We start from the raw sequence: 17,191 nt of genomic DNA, 5'->3' as shown, positions 1-17,191 counted from the left end.
GAGGCTACAGACGAGATCTCCGTATATCAATTTCTGTCAAGCTGTGATCAACCCAGAGGTGTATCGGGTTAATCCTAACAACAAACCGTTGCCTGGGAGTGATCTCAGGATCCTACTCCGTTAAAAACAAGCTGCTTTGATTAACAGTGACATAACGGTATAATGTAAAAGAAAAGGGATCAGCGAAAGATGAAGAAGCTGAGTGTGCAATGCAAGAAAGACTATGCGGATAGGATTGAACAGAAATATTTAAATGAATTGCGAATGAATTGAACAATTTGTTTTCATTCGTTTTGATGAGCATGACTTTATATCAGCCAGGAATAATTTATCAGGAAATGAAAGGAATTAAATAAAGGTGAACAGCGTTGAGCTACCGGTACCGGTAGGTCTCTCTGAAGTTGAAACATCCCTCAATAATGTTAAATGTGGTAAGGCAGCTGGGCCTCGTGGAATTTGTGGTGAATACTCAAAACTTGTTACAAGGAACTAACCTCAGTTTCTCGTTCATTGTTTTAATGGTCATTGGATATTCAGGTACATGTATAGTCCCAAAGCTGTGGAAATCCTCTGTCATTCCGATACCCCAAATATCCAAACCAGTTGTCATGAATGATTACAGACCCTTAGCACTTACTGCTATTCCCATGAAATGTTTTGAGAAGATCAAGTGTATGCTTCTGTCACAAACCAAGGTGAATATTGATCCGTATCAGTTTGCTTATAGAGAACAACAAGGGTAGAGGAGGCTGGCATTACCTTACTGCACACAATTTATGTTCACCTTGAGAATGCATCTGATGTTAGAGTTCTATTTTTTTTTTATTTCTCATCAGCATTTACTACTATACAGGCTCATGTGTTGATGGAGAAATTGCAGAGTTTGGTAGTAAACCCTATCCTTAATTTATGGATTATAGATTTTACTGAATGACAGCAAAGAGTTACAGTAGAGAGTTCAATACAATAACATTTTAACTGAAGTTAACGTGTGCAATACTGGCACCTTGCATGGATGTGACCAGCTAGATTGTTTATTTTATATTTGAATAATTGAAATGTACAGATCCATCCTCCTGTTTTACTGTAGAATATGCAGATGATACTTGTTGGATTAACTTCAAACAATGATGTTAGTGGTTACTTGGACAATGTGAACACTTTTGTTATGGTGCCACGATAACTATCGGTACATGTACACCCTCAAACTGTTAAATGTACATGTCCCAAAAAAATCATATTTGATTTTAGGAAAAAGGGGAGTTTCTAAATATCTGAAGGTTAATGTTGATTTTGTTTCTGAGTACAGATATCTGGGCGTCAACATTGATGATAAACTGAACGGAAGTGTCATACTGGGAAAGTCAGTGCGAAGTGCAACCAACGCTTATATTTTTTTTGTAAAGGTACCGTACATGTACATGTACATGACATCATTCAATGTTCATACTGACGTACATCTGATTTTTAATAAACCAGAATAATAATGATAATCTGTTCACCATTCTGCAGTGTGGCGTGGTATAGTAGGCCTTCTTCTGGAAACATCAGAAAACTGAATCGTATTATCAAATCAACAAGTCGGGTGGTTGGTGCTGATGTTAAGCAATTCTAAAGATTCCTTTTACAATAGTGCTTCGGAGAAGAAATTCCCGACTAGTGTATCTGACAAGATCACATATCCAGTATAGAATAGTCTTATCTTTACTTTCACTTACAGAATGCAGGGCAAAACCCTTCTATTGATTTGGCCATAGCAAAGCACAGGAGACACAAGGTCACCTTTTATTGACTGATCTAGAGATTTGCTTGTTTTTACTTTGTAGTCTGTTTTAAAACAAAATAACTGATGCACTGTAGAACATACTGTAATGCAAGAACTCTCCCTGAATAATCCAGCGTGTCATTGCTCTAAATATTTTAACTGACGTACTTTAACGCTTCATCGGAGAAGTCGATGTCCAGGCAAAAAACAGATAATAATCTGAAAACCCTTTGCCCCAAAACATTCAGAATTCTCCTCACCCTTAAACATACAATGTATATTATAATTATGTGTACTAAAATTTCCCCCCAAAATTAAAATCTGCCTGCTTCGTGATCTGAAAACTCTTTTCTGCCCTATTTAAACCTTCTGACAGTTTTATTACATAACCTTTGCACCATCTATGTGTTGCTCAAATTCCTCAGACAATGATTTCCGACTATACTTCGAAACGTGAGAATAAGACACCCTTGGAGGAACACAAATCTGTTTAGGGATTCCTTTCTTCCCATCAGCCATCCGACAGTATAACAATTCTTCTTTATCTATTCATAAGATAATAATTTTGCGTCGGGATGTTGTAAATCAAATTTGGTTTTGCCCTTCACCAACGTATAACCTCCCGAGTGAAAGTTGGAAAAAATCACTCGGGTGGGACTTGAACCCATGACCTCCAGCTTTCTAGTGCAGACGTCTTACCACTTGACCACCGAGCTTATACGTCGGTGAAGGGCAAAACCTTATTTGAATTTACATCACCTCGACGCAAAATTCAATATTATGAATAGTGCGGTACCCGGTGCTATGTACAGGTACATCAGATTCGAACCAGCCAACTGATCCCGTAACATCCACCCATCTACTTTGCAACATCAACCCACTCCAAGGAAGTGACACAAGGGGTGTATGGTTCAAATAAAAACGAAATGTTTCAATACTTGTGTGCTTCGTGTTTGTATCCTTTTCTGCTTTTGTTTTTGGTAAATTTTTATTATTTCGGCTTTTTATTGGGTTTTCCCCCTTGTATTCCAAGAGCATGTAGACATGATAGAGTATAATCTTGAACTGCCTTTACGGCTTTACCTTGTTTGTGAACTATCAAACTATGAAAGAAATGTCCATGTACATATCTGTGGTGCACGTAATTCCCATCTATGATCCATTACCTGTGATTATGCATACTTTATGGTCAAGCAATCAATCCACAATTCTGATTTCCTTATTGCAATGGTACGCCTTCATGCATCGCTTCACACATTTAGAAAACTCCCATATAATTTATTTAGGAACTAGTACTTTGCATGTATGTGTGATATTTCGTTATCCTTGGTCCATATGAACGTGTGCCAGAGAAGAACTTCCATCTGACATGAGTCAAACAATGCACAATTTACCCCATTTTGACAATTTTTGGTATTTAAAATCAACCTGAGTGCTTGCATGAATAACCAGATGCTTACATATTGGAAACATCAATCATTTAATTATTCTGTAGCTGGCTGAACCTCAAAAGCAAAAACTAATAATGTATTCAAAGTGAGAGGCCGCAATTACGACATGTACGAGCAAATATGCATAATAAATGTATGTAATAAACTGCTTCACAAATCAAAAGAGAAAAATTGCAAAAACTTTACTTGAACATGTGTTGAAAACAAAAATAAATATATTATTTCAGATTACTTGCTTCAGAAACTCATGACTCTATAATCATTAAACATTTTGTCGTCATGTATCTATGGCACCTTTTGGAAAAATGAACCTGTTATTTGACCATATCAGGACACAAAAATCTAGTGGAACAGTTAGTAGAGATCAGGTAACACTGCAATAGGGTTGGGAAATCCTAAGACTCACCTCCTCTTTCTTGAAGGGGGGGGGGGGGGGAAGGGGGAACAGACGTGCAAAAAAAGAAAACCAAAACCAAAATAAAAAACTCCCAGAGACAAAAGGCTAAAATGGAAATGTTAATAATCATTCAGACCACGCCTCATACTTAAAGCAAGATGTTCTTAACAAAGGGATAGGTACTGTAGTAAACATGATCAATGACCCACTGATTGGATCTGGCGATGAAGGGGATGCTGCAAACATTGCCTGTCGCAAACTCACATTTGCCTTGATTAGGTTTAAATGAATCAAAATGATGACAGGACAGAGATTGCATGCGGGTGGATGATCTCTTTCAGAGCAGTTTTATTGGTTGCTTTAACCCTAACCACCCCAACTCCATCAAAATGCATCCCCCTTTTTGGTGGATTTTGGGGGACTTGGTCCAGGAAGCCTTGCGTGACTAAATATTGATGGAGAATGATGGACTTGGGACTAATGGCCTGAAGCAGTGCTAGGGGTATCCGATTGATTTTGCCTAGCTTCCTGTACTGCTATTGTGATAAAAGCCATGTGTAGCAAGTCCATGAATGTCAACCAGTGCATCAGTGGTGGATTCCATTATGTCATGTACAGTTTTGTATTAGACGCACAGTGATTGATGGAGTTTGATGGAATTGGTCCAGGTCCTAGTAAAAGATGCTAGGGAGTTAGGGTTAAGGATGATCAGGCATTAGGATGATTAAAGAATTAAAAGACTCTTTATTTCAGTATATTTGTGTAAATTCTGACAGGCTGGACATAGGCTATTGCATCCGACTTGTTCCAGTCTGAGGCACAGCTCATCAGACATGTCCGACTCCTTCATCTCCAAATCATATGTGGGCAGGTTGACTCTCTGAAACTGTACGGAGACATGCTCTACTGCCTTTGGTCTTAAACTCCCTGACAAACTGCATATCTTCCAGTTTTCAAATTTTCTGACAGAAATGCCCCTGATAAAGGTAAAACTGCTTAGATATTCCACTTGAAGTGCAAAGAGTCAGCCCAGTCTCAACTGGGTTTACAACTAACGAGTGCACACTGAGTCACTGTTGAGTGCAAATTAAAAATCCATGCTAAATCAACTGAGTTCAAGTCCACGTTTCTAATAGTGGGAGTCAATTTGACAAAAATGCCACTTGTGAACATCATACATGACAATCCAGTAGAGTATACCTGCTCCACTATGGCTAAGAACATCTTGCAAGTTAATGGCCTCATACCAAACGAGAAGAGAAAACCCAAGGGACAGAAATAGTAAATTAGCCAGGCAGTTAGTTATTGGGGAAATAAAACCACATGCATAATTCATGACAAACCAGATGCAATCAACCATGCTTACTCGCTGTGAATATTGCCAGGTGGAATAAATGAATGAAAGTGGGAAGAAAATGAACAAAATACAATGTTACATGAAAGTATGTACATATCAAAGTGAATCAACTGATATGAAATGCATACATTTTTTTAAATGAAGTGAAATGCGAATTGAATCTTTCCTTGACACCATTTACCATTAAGCCTAACCTTCCCAGCTCCAACAAAGTCCATCCCCCATTTGGGGGATTTTGGTAGGCAGGCCATTGAGTACCAAGTCCATCAAAATCAATAGTAGTGGTGGGTTTGTGGTGGATTTCAGTGGATTTGGTCCTGAAGCATTATGTCAAGCAAATTCAGTGGTGGGTTTTGGCAGACCGGGTACTGTTCTTAGTAAAACTCAGTAGGGAGTATTAAGAGAGAAATCTACAGTTGTAGTATTTGGGCCTGAAATCATCACAAACTCTTTATGCCTTTTACAGAGTACATACATACATGTACTATAAACTACTAAGCACCGTTGATATATTGATATATACTCGATTATTTGATATTATTTTTATATCAATATTGCCGATAGTAATTTTTTAATTATTCGTATCAAAATATCTAAAGTTTCCATATTGAGGAATGATATTGAAAAGATCGAAAATGCGTTTGTGCTTTTACTTTGTGTTTATCGTTTGCTGTATAATGAGATAAAACTCGGAGGCAACTTGTGCTTGTGACTCAAAATAAAAACATCTTTCAATGCCAAGCGGCGTCGCTTTGTGCTCTGCGTTCGCTGGAATTCACAGTCTCCCCAATGTAAAACCTCAAAAGAAACCGCCCATTCTGGACAAACTGTCAGTGCTGAAATTTGTTTTAAGAAGTTTGAGCAATTGATATTGATTATTTTTTTTTTTTTTTTTTGGTTAAATCAAAGTGTCATCTTTATGGTCTTTAACTTTTAGCTGTTTTGTTGGCAAAACTGATATTTTGGCAGTAATGTAGATGTTGCCTTCAGATAATTTATAGAAAAGTGAAAATGCACTGTACTGACAAATGTTGACAACACAACCCCTCCCCCAAATGTTGCTGTCAATTGCCTTTGACTGAGACACTCATTACTCAACACACACACATGCAGACAGACTGACTTTCATCTCCCCCCTAATTTGTCTATGATATGACTGGCAATATATGCAGTGCAACCTTGATCATTTTTCCCTATTAGAGCTATTTTCCACCTGTTGCACACGGACACCCCAGACAGTGTCAATATATTGCTGGATAACTAACAGAATATCACCATGGAAACATATGGTGGTTGTACACACGTACATGTACTGTAGCATTCTGAGTCTGCATAATATGACGTGTGCTTACAAGTCTAATCTGTTCACTCAACCAATTAGCTTGGAAGGAAAATATAATGACACAGAACAGGACTATAGTCAACTATAGGTAGAGTTATCATTTACATACATCAACAAATACTTCCCTACGCTGAATGCATACATGTGCTCTGTCCATTTTGGGGGTCGTCTTATTGAATGACTACTGCTGTAGCGTGTGTGGTACAGGACCACGCATTTAATTTGTGTGTACGTACATGTACGGTATGCAGGGTGGCCTCCACTATCAATACCCAAAAAGTGATGATAAAATTCAAGGATAAAGTTTGTAATACCTTGTTTACATGGTCTGAAATTTTTGTTTGTTTCCATCCAGTAAACAACAGAGTTATTCAGGATGAAAAGTAGGACATTTATTTTTGACACGCAGTACATGTGTACAATACAATGTATTTATGGACATTTTCTTGTGCAAAATTGGACCAGTTCTGCGAATAAGTTGTACATACTGTACAATGTACAGTATCTCATGTATCTTTTTAATTTTCATGTATGAAGACAGTATAGATCACTGTCAGTTAACATCTAAAGACCCAAAGTACTTAGTCTACTCATTAAAATCATCCATCATCTACGGACAACTGAACAGTTAATTTGAACACACAACACTCATCACATTCAACATTTATTAAAACTAAGCTAAATGAGGCGTAAGACAGCCGATAGCGTAAAAGCCACATAGGCCTTCATTTTCCTTGGTACTTTTACACAAATCGCAGTCTGATTTCAATCAAATTCACTGTATGTTCCGATGAAAACCAACCTCTCTCAAATGAGATGTGCAGGTAGATACATAATTGGTTAGTTTAATGTACTTTGCAATACATGCTTTGCTTTTAGACATCAAATATGAAAACGTTGTTGGGATGTTCCACCCTCAAATATGCCCAACCAATTGAACACCAAACCAAACATCTGTAAGTATAGCATGGAATGAGAGCTCTGTCAGACCATAGAGCTTCATGTGGGTCTGTGGTCCAACAGTCTAAGGCTCCCAGGACTGTAATGCTTCTGCTTGGAACAGCTGACACTAATGGCTGTTTACACATGATGGCTTTTCTTCTTGCCAGCTCCCCATGCTTAAAATCGCTTTCCACTGTCTGACAGTTGTCCAGAGATAACTCAATTTAGATGCCATTCACACTGACTGTGAAGGTCAATAATGTACACGCTGAAGTCAGATCTGACTTTTAGACAAGCACCTTCCTCTACATAATGTACATTATTGTCTAATGTACCGTACTGTGCATGAAGCTGAATCAGCTGTAAGTTCAAAACTGAAGTAAACTAGAAAACTTAAAATGCTGTCGTGCTGATCATTTTCCCCGGACTATTATAATTCAATGAAAATAAAAAGTCTTTCCACTTTTTAATTTTTTTTACCCAAAGTTTAAGAAAAGTATGTAGTAATAGGGGAAAAATTTATTTGACGAGAAATAACTTTGATTGACAGGGTGTAGAACTCACTTGACTCGTTCTTGGTCATGTTGTCTCAGCTGCTCATCACGGTCCAGCACTGAGAAAATGATGTTGCGCTCTTCCTCTGACAGATGCTGCAGGTCAATCAACGATGGGGACAGGCGCTGGGACACCATCTGCCCAAGGCCACCTGACGACTCTTGGTGTGAGACTTTCTCACTGGAAGACATGAGTGAAGAGAGGGGAGGGGGAGGGTGGGTGAGGGCAGGATATGCTACTTCAGCTGATGATAACAACTGTGTTATCAGTCATCAATACATTGTACAATATAGGTAGGTTGGCTATGTGGGTTAACAGCATGGGTGCGGTGTTGACATCACAGATCTGTAGGAGGAGACACAAAGGGGAAAAATGGATCATGTCAATAAGAGTTTATTATCAATGTACACACATTATGTGCATGTGCTGGTTCATACATGCAGTGTAGTTATAAATGCCAAACATGCTTCATAAACAACAGAAAACGATGAGACTGTGACCGGAAAGCCGGCATATCTTGGAGGCTGGCCAAGATGTTAGGTCAGACACTCTATGTCAGTTCATCTTTATGTCAGTCCACACTCCCATGATGGGCCAAGAATTACTTGCAACTAGTCAAACCACCATTATGGTACCTTGACTGTACTGCCAGACTATTGTCAATGAATTCAACTGTGCATGTACCTTGCCAAATCGTTCCCTTTTAATTTATAACACCTCATCCACAGACTCTATATTCCTTGATAGGCCAAGAGCGAGTCACATTGTATTTGCTTTTTTTGCTGTCTTGCCGTGCACGGCCAAAAGTATAGGCCTACCTGTAGCAAGAAGCAACCAAAGTACTATACCCATAGCAACCAAAGTACATACGCATAAGAACCGTTATTATGCATGCAAATGCATATACAGGTGTGCGCGTTGCGCGTATTGTTCCAAAGTGCGCGCTAGCGCTAGTGAGCTGGGTTCAAACATTTCGTGAAGGGGTAGTTTGGAAAGAGCAAGTAAACTAATTTCGTATTCAAATTGAAGTACATTTCAATTGTATTAAGCTTAAATTAATAATTTATTGCTTAAAATCAAGCATAATCTGCAAGAGGTGTTATAAAACAACTACTGACTGCTTTATCTCGTGGTGTAGTAACCTAGCCTCCCTTGGTGATCCATGGAGCATTCTATTTTCCCTCGGCTTCGCCTCGGGACAAATTGAATGCTTCATGGATCACCTCGGGAGGCTGGTTTTACTGCAACACTAGAAGCAGTCAATATTTGTATTAAAGACACTGTATCCATCTGTGTACACATGTGGATGTCCACAGTATAAATTCTAGTATGATAAATTGACCTATGTGTAAACTGTCTAACCATAGTGTCTAATAATTACTTGGCTACCGTACCGAAAGGCTATCCTTGGCTACCCGAGGGTGAAGCCCGAGGGCCATTCTGTTCTAGTACAGCCGATAGGTGATGGGATCATGCCGTTGATGATACAAGCATGGCATTTGGCACACAGTCAGAGTATGTCATGAGAAAGATTTGGCTATAGGGTCATCGATAATTTACAACAACCATGTAAGTGAATAAGTGTAGATTCGTACTTAATCTATTCAACTTTGCCTGGCCCTTTGCTTTCATCATGACAAGATGCTATTGTTAACCCTTCGGATGGGTGCACATCTTTTGCTCCATTCATCATGAGGCACAGTGCATCTGTCCTAGAAATACAGTCGACTCGTAATAAAGAGCACTTTTATAAAGAGGTTCTGCTTATAAAGAGTAAATTCCGAGGTCCCAAATCTCAGGTTCTCTTTGTGTTTCTTTGTTTCGCTGTCCTTTTATAACAAAATTCCTTTTATAAAGAGGTAATTTGGCTAGTCCCATCCACCTTGTTATAATACATGTATAACGAGAGTCGACTGTACAATGAAGTCACACATTGCCACTGTCATTGGTGTGTATAGTGTGTACACTCTGCCTTCCTTCCCCTACATAGCCAAATGAATTTACACTTGTATGTTATACAGATACTGGATTACGAAAACTATTCAATGCTATTGATCGTGATCTTGCAGTATTGAGGCGTTTTAACACCAACCACTAGAAAGTTTGCCAAGGTTTGGAAAGTTTTCTACCTGAACCATACCCAGGCACCATGCATTCGTTGGGATAGCATGCTTTAAGACGTGGCATTCAGTGACAGCCATTGTCATGTTTACTTTTGATGCATGCAGAATGTGTTTCAGTTTCAAGACAGTGAGGAATATCACTGTGATGATGCCGTGGATGATGCATAGGGCCTACACCTTAAGTGAAATGAGAGAAATTGCGTACATGTACATGTACATGACCAGCCAAATGTGTCTGGTATAGTTACTGGCCGCTTATTGCCCTGGAATTACAATGTAAATGAGATCGAGTTTCAACACAATATGAGGTGATTGCACGTACCAGAACAAGAAAGTAAGATTCAGAAGAACTCTTTTCTGATCGGTAGAAATAATGGCAATCATTATCCGGTACTTACAACTGTTTTACTTTTGCCAAAACTGCAACATAGAACATTGAGGCAAATTAAAAAGTACGATTTTTAGATATAAAAAAACAATATAAACTCCACACTTTCATTCGTTGTCTGAAAATAGTGAACTTGCAAATCATTTTTTTTTTCATGACAATTGTTCTGAATGAAAGCTTTGTGAATCATCACTGTAAAATACAGCTAAGGCAAAAAAAAAAAAAATATTCGGTCTCTGGTCAGACCAAAGTTCCGGAATTGACGCGGTGACGCGGCTTTTTTTTCTTTTTTTTTTCTTCAAGCTTGGATTGTACAGACAAGGTGGGGTACTATTTTGTTTTTTTGGTGTCCTTATGTACATTGGTGTCCTCCATAATTTGCCTTGGTGCTTTCGATCATTTGCCTTGGTGCAATTTCCCATTCCTTGGGTGCTCTTTGGTAAACAAAAATGCAGAAATAGAGGGCGCTGTTGGAGCTACCGCGGAACATTTTGGAAAAAAAAAAGATCGACGCGCATGATTAAAATCGACGCGCGCGCTGACCAGAGACCGACTTATTTTTTTTTTTGGCCTAAGCTGAACTTTTTTTTTTTAGTTTGTAGACCAAAGTTCAATTAATGCTTCTGTCTGATTTAAGACACCAAAAAAAATTTTCAGTTTTTATATTCCAATTACAGACTTGCGGATAACACCTTGAAGAAGGTCACGTTGGCAGTCAGACTATTTTGTCATCAATTGGCAATGCAAAGCAACACAAGACCCATTAACTACATGTACACTGTACATTGTACCTATCATGGAACAGTTGATGAAGGATGAGTTAAACTACTCAAATTGCAAGGTCCAAAGTCAAAAAGCAAAATGGTGACAAGTTTCCAGGAGCTACATTGCACAAACTTGTGATTTCTCTGCAACTTTTCTTGGTCACCATGAACAGGGCCTGCAAATTTCTTCAAGATGCTGAGTTCTTCTCAATCCAGAATAAACTGGACGGACTTATGAGGGATCGTGCTAGTAACTGAAACACCAGCAAAATCAAGCCAGATGTAGTTGCCCTCCATTTTCCCGCTCCATTATTTAGCATGAATGGAGTGATGGAGGTGGAACCTTCCCGTCTCCAACACTCCATTCATGCAAACCAATGGAGCGCTGGGACAATAGGGTGACAATGACAACACGAGTGGAGTTTAATGCAAAAAACCCTACATACATGTATAGGTGAATAGTATGCTAATTCTGGCTTACATGTAGAAGTTTCAATAAGTTACGGTACAGTTACTGGCCAACTGCTCAGTGTGATTTTTTGTACATCGCCATCGGTTTAGTCTAAACATGCTTTCAAGGACACTTTTCCTTTCATAATCTCCAAACAATTTAATACTTTCAGCATGATTCTATGTAGTTAGACACACCATTCTGCAATCCTGAAGTGACTTACAGCAATGTACAAACATAAAAATATACATGTAGTGAACATGTTTTGTACAACAATACCGGTAGTTTGATCTAAAACCACATGGGTTGTGACAAAAAATAATTAAGAAAGTTGATTTACCATCAACCAAACTAGTGACAAGAAAAAATATGGTGTGTAAGTGTACATTTAGATGTGTAACCTAGCATTTTAAACATGCAAACGTGCACACTAAGGTATCAGGTCAACTCGGACCCAAACCAAGTCGGACCCATGCCAAGTCGGACCCATGCCAACTCGGACCCACGCCAACTCGGACCCACTACCAACTCGGACCCACGACCAACTCGGACCCACGACCAACTTGGACCCACTACCAACTCGGACCCAAGCACGACCAACTCGGACCCAACAATGACTTTATCATTATAATTTCAGAGATTATATTTATAGGTGATCTTAATGTTAATGCCTATATAGTGAAGATATTCTGTAATTACATTGGGCAGAAATGGGGCTTTTAGTTTTGTTTCCTTGTATTGCCACTGTGTGGAGCGCTATTTTATGATGTGTACATACAGTAAAAACTGTTGCTAAACACTTTTTTGATTTAACTTTTTTGTTTAATATGAAACCTTCGTTTTTCTTGCAGCGTATGCAATGGTGTTTATGTGGGTTTTTTTTAAATAGAGATTAGAATAGACTTCGTTTTTATATCTTATTTATTTTATTTAGTGACTTATGTTTACTTATATTTATTGAGTTAGTAATGTTATGTTTGAAACTGTTTATGTTTTAATGCCATACTTTCCAATTTTATTTTTCTATGAAGATCTGTTCTTAACACTTGTTACGTTTTGGATTAAAAATGAAATAACTTGCTGTTAAATTTAGCAAGATGGTGTGAACGATGTCAATTAATATGTTTGAATAAAAATAAACAATTGGTTAAACTTTTAAAGCGCAATATGTTTTAATGGAAAACAAATGAAAATAATAAATAATTAATTACACTTCAAGTTAAAGTGCATTTCAAAATAGCATTTTAATGCACTTAAAAATGTTATACTGCTGCAATACAGATATGAGATAATTTACCTTACAATTACAATGAAAATTTATACTAATCAGGATCACTGTAATAACAGATGAGAAGTGGAAAAACTTTTTGAAATGAATGATTGAAAACGATTTCGAATGATTGAAAACAATGGGTCCGAGTTGGTCATGCATGGGTCCGAGTTGGTAGTGGGTCCGAGTTGGTCATGGGTCCGAGTTGGTAGTGGGTCCGAGTTGGCATGGGTCCGAGTTGGTAGTGGGTCCGAGTTGGCATGGGTCCGAGTTGGCTTGGGTCCGAGTTGGTTTGGGTCCGAGTTGGATCGAAACCCACACTAAACATGCAATGTTTTACTGCAAGTACAGCTACAGCACACAGTGTAATAAGACACACATTTATGCATCCCACAAAAACGTCCCTCACTAAGTTAACATACTGTACTTGAACATGCCATTATAGCATGTATAGCTCATGTAGGCTATAGCTGAACTCATGAGAATCAAATAGCATGCAAACCTGTAAAGTCACTCTTCTCTTCCTCGCCAAGAAACCTGTGCAGTCAAACTTCTTGAGATACTGAAACTTTCTTTGAAATGACTGATTCATACATGTACACGTATGTGTACGCGAGTGTCTTTGCAGTGCCTTTTAAACCACACTAAAGCCACTCCCACTACACCACTATTATCATCTACATGTAAATTACTGCTTCACTGCTAACTAGCATACCAGCATATCTCAGTGTGTTTAACGCCTGGATGACAATGACCATGCTGGTTACTAACAGTAGATCTAGGCTAGCACACATGCCATAGATGACATGAAGCTAAGTAAATATTGAAAGTGGGTGTGTATCAATGGAGTGGGCTGTAACAAACTGTGCACAAGAACTCAATGCATGTAATGCTAGTGGAGCGAGGTGCAAATGTATCGTTTGAATCCTGATAGATTTATTGACTCTTCTTTAAATGCCCTCCTTAGACACCCCCTGTCCTCCAGCTCCCTAAGCGCTGCCATGCATACAATACATGTAAAGTTCTGTAATCCTTAACTACGTTGTAGCCAGTCGTGTTCAGCTTGCCATGAATGGAAATGACATGAAACTTTATAAGCAATGATACATTACCAAAATTGTATCAGTAATTTTGGGATCCTCAGACTGGCTTTGTGCCAAGTGATCAGTAAGCATGGTAAGTACATTTTATCCATACGACCCTTGTAAGTACATGAAGTACAGCGGCACACATAAACATGGTTATCTCATGGAGGTACCGTAGCCAGCGATTTCCTTGCTTCAAATTTCCTTGCTTCAAATATTCAGCAGTCATAAGTCACGTCAGAAATCGACACTTTGTACACAATACGTGTACACAATTCTTAGAATAAAATGAAGCCAACAGAAATAGCTTGTATGGCCAAATTAACCTGATTCATCACATTTATAATCACTTTAGCTCCCAAAATAGTGAATGTCAAACTGTACTTTACCTTTACACAAGACACTATACATGTACATGTACCGATATGACCATCAATAATCTCACAATACCATACAAATTATTAAGACTTCACGAATCAGTTTTTTTCAGGAACTTTTCCATTCTCAGCATGACTGATTGAGCCTAAGTGTAAAGTGTAAAGATATTTTCTAAAACCAAATTTAGGGCATTATTTAAACAGATCAAGACAATCTAAAAGCACAAACTATAATGTACAAATGTATATACATGTAGCTTTAAATATGCACATTTCAATACTTTGTTTGAACATCAACAACTTGCAACAATAACTAAAACTTGGAACTTGGTCACAGAAGTCAGTTTAAGACTACAATTCAAAACAAAATTGCTTGAAAAATCAGCTTTTTATTCACATCAGCGAAAGTATCCGTACCATGAGCATTCAATAAAAGATTTGTGAGTCATTTTCCAAGGGTACAGACCACCAATTCACTATTGTTGCCACAAGGTCTACTATTCAAAAGCTTAAATACAATGCCACTTCTGTAAGGCCAAACTTAACAAAAATACCTTTGGTTTGGGTCACCCGACCGACCCAATTTTTGAATTTTGTGTCTGTCTGGTAGGCCTATTATCTGCAAGAAAACAGCGTGGCCTACTGTAAGTTTGTTTTTAAACTAAACACTTTTAGGTTGATGAAAGCAAGTCTTTGTTGACATCGCGTATTTAGGAAAATCTTGTTATGCGATATATCATTCTACAAAGACTGCAATTTGCTCTAGACGTTGAATGTGAACATATTCCAAAAACAGAAAGTAAATTTATTCCAGTGGAATCTCAAAATAACATTCAGGGAATTCTTTGTGAAAAACCATGGGGAAGTTGACGCCAAGTTTTCAACTGATATCGCTGTAGTGTTAGAGGCCAAACTGACACACCAGTGAGAAGCATAGAGAACGTCGACACGACAGTGGTAGACCCATGCTCCTTGCTCTATGGTTGAACAAGTTTACAAACTTCTTACGATAAAACTACATGTATAACATGTCTCAAAAATCATCCCAAAACACTCAGATTGGGTACAATTTAAACCATTATCGGTCCTTACATTTTGGCTCCAGAAAAATAAAAAAATAAAATAAAATGTCATGCCGACCGACTTCGATCTGACCCATTTTTTCCTAACCATGTGACCTGAACCAAAGATATTGTTTTGTTAAGGCCTAAAAAATTCTGAAGAATTCCTTTATTGAACATTTCAATATTTTCTCATTGATGGCTGTACACATGATACACATTCAACCAGTGCCTGACGAAAAAAAAAATGATGGCTACATGTATGTTAGGCATCAGCTGTCAACTTAATGGTTGGAAGGAATGTTGCAACTGAACACCACTTTTTCTTCATACATCATCTCAATAAAGGTCAGTCATTGCAAAATATTGAAAAGACATGAATCTGGGACCAATTTTGTTATGTTAGGAAAATACTTTTAAAAAAATGTCTTGACACACCATAGACTCTGTACACAACCGCTGATGAAGTAGCGTCTGGACACTATAGCGAGTGTGACAGTTCTGGATGGACAGATTTCCGGATCACTTGATTAAATAAAAACGAATTACAGTGTAACCAAACTTTTTTTGACTTTTTTTCACAAATCTGAAGGTCTATCTTTTTGCAATTGTCAGGGAAAAGAAATGTTGGAAATTGCTTAAACATTACCCACGATCCAGTTCAGCAAAATATCCCTGCGTTTTGTACTGACCTGGGAAATGAAGCGCGTAAAGACCAAGATCTTGTTTCCTGTGGGATGTAGGCAACATTTAAAATCATTTTTCGTCACTGTTATTCCATTTCTTGTACGGACATATTCTCAAGTTTAATGTAACGATTTGGGCACTTAAATTAACTCAAATTGCCGTATTTGCCAAAAGATTGATATCCTACTTGAGACAGTTGTGATTCTCCCCACCATTTAGTGTGTACCTGAAAACCCTTTTCCCCGTTCCCCAGTAACACGACCCTTCCTTCCTTCCATAGAGTGCAGTCCTCAAAGGATGAGTATAGTCGCACTGTGGTGTGTGTGTGAATGCGTGCAGATGCAGTATGTACAGATGTGCAGAGTAAAAAAAGTCCCTTAGTAGATAAGACCATGCTCTGGCACCCCACAAGATCACATGTAGCAGACCAGCGAAGAGAGCTGCACATTATTCGTGAGCTTCCTCTCTATCCCCTGTGATGTTTATGGGTGTGCCCTGTGCTGTGGGCATTTGATCTGCTAAAGTTTATGATTTTCTTCCAGAAGTGTAGATGGTCCACTAAATTTACACTGTGTTGGTTTTTAGGTCAACTTTAGTCTTTACTAAGTATTACTAGACTTGATTTTTGTGGTTTTGGTTTGGTTTAAAATTATTTGGTCATTTTGGTTTTCTTTTGAAGTTTTTGTAAATAAATTCATTTTGCTCTTTTCTTGGTTTGAAATCATGTTACATGTCTCTTATAGTTCAATTTCCTTGCGACCTTTCTTTTCAAAGATCCTGCGTTAAGTTTAGTTTGATCGGTAAAATCCCATAGTCTTTTTTAGTGGAGTTTCCCCAAAGTGTGTCATTTTTCAGGTTACACTTGCACATTATGTGCAGTTTAATACATGATGAAGGCTTGCTGAGCTTGCAATGAATGATGAAATTGTACATGTAACGTTGCTGGAGTTACCTCAGCCCTATATTTCATTGTTGGGTTGTCATATAAGACAACCCAACGATAAAATATAGGGCTGATGAAACTCACAGCTTGTGGGGCGTGATCTGGAACTGTCGAAAGTGATCCGCAACTGCCGAAATCAGTACAAAACATGGCTTTATTTCCCTTTAAAAAAGTTGAGTCTGTATACGTGCACATACCTATTTGGTTTTACCTTGAAGAGGAGGGGAAAAAAC

The 17,191-nt window shown here is 38.2% G+C and overlaps 1 protein-coding gene across 9 annotated transcripts in view; it reads right to left on the bottom strand.

Moving 5' to 3' along the window:
• The window catches only part of LOC119730824 (synaptotagmin-like protein 4), an 85,113-nt gene that overhangs the window by 66,519 nt on the left and 1,403 nt on the right, over positions 1-17,191 (bottom strand). For 6 of the 9 annotated variants that reach the window (XM_038203875.1, XM_038203877.1, XM_038203878.1 and 3 more), the window contains exon 2: positions 7,819-8,154. In XM_038203875.1, the coding sequence (XP_038059803.1) occupies positions 7,819-8,000 (182 nt within the window). In that variant the 5' untranslated portion in view covers positions 8,001-8,154. Of the gene's footprint in view, positions 1-7,818; positions 8,155-13,307; positions 13,769-15,977; positions 16,001-16,020; positions 16,059-17,191 lie in introns of those variants that run through there. The other 3 variants (XM_038203870.1, XM_038203871.1, XM_038203869.1) reach the window with 3 other exon arrangements.

The sequence above is a fragment of the Patiria miniata genome, unplaced genomic scaffold, assembly GCF_015706575.1.
Source record: "Patiria miniata isolate m_02_andy unplaced genomic scaffold, ASM1570657v1 HiC_scaffold_22, whole genome shotgun sequence".
Taxonomy (NCBI): Eukaryota; Metazoa; Echinodermata; class Asteroidea; order Valvatida; family Asterinidae; genus Patiria; species Patiria miniata.
Note: the sequence above shows the minus strand (reverse complement) of the source record. Positions and strands in the feature narration are given on the sequence as shown.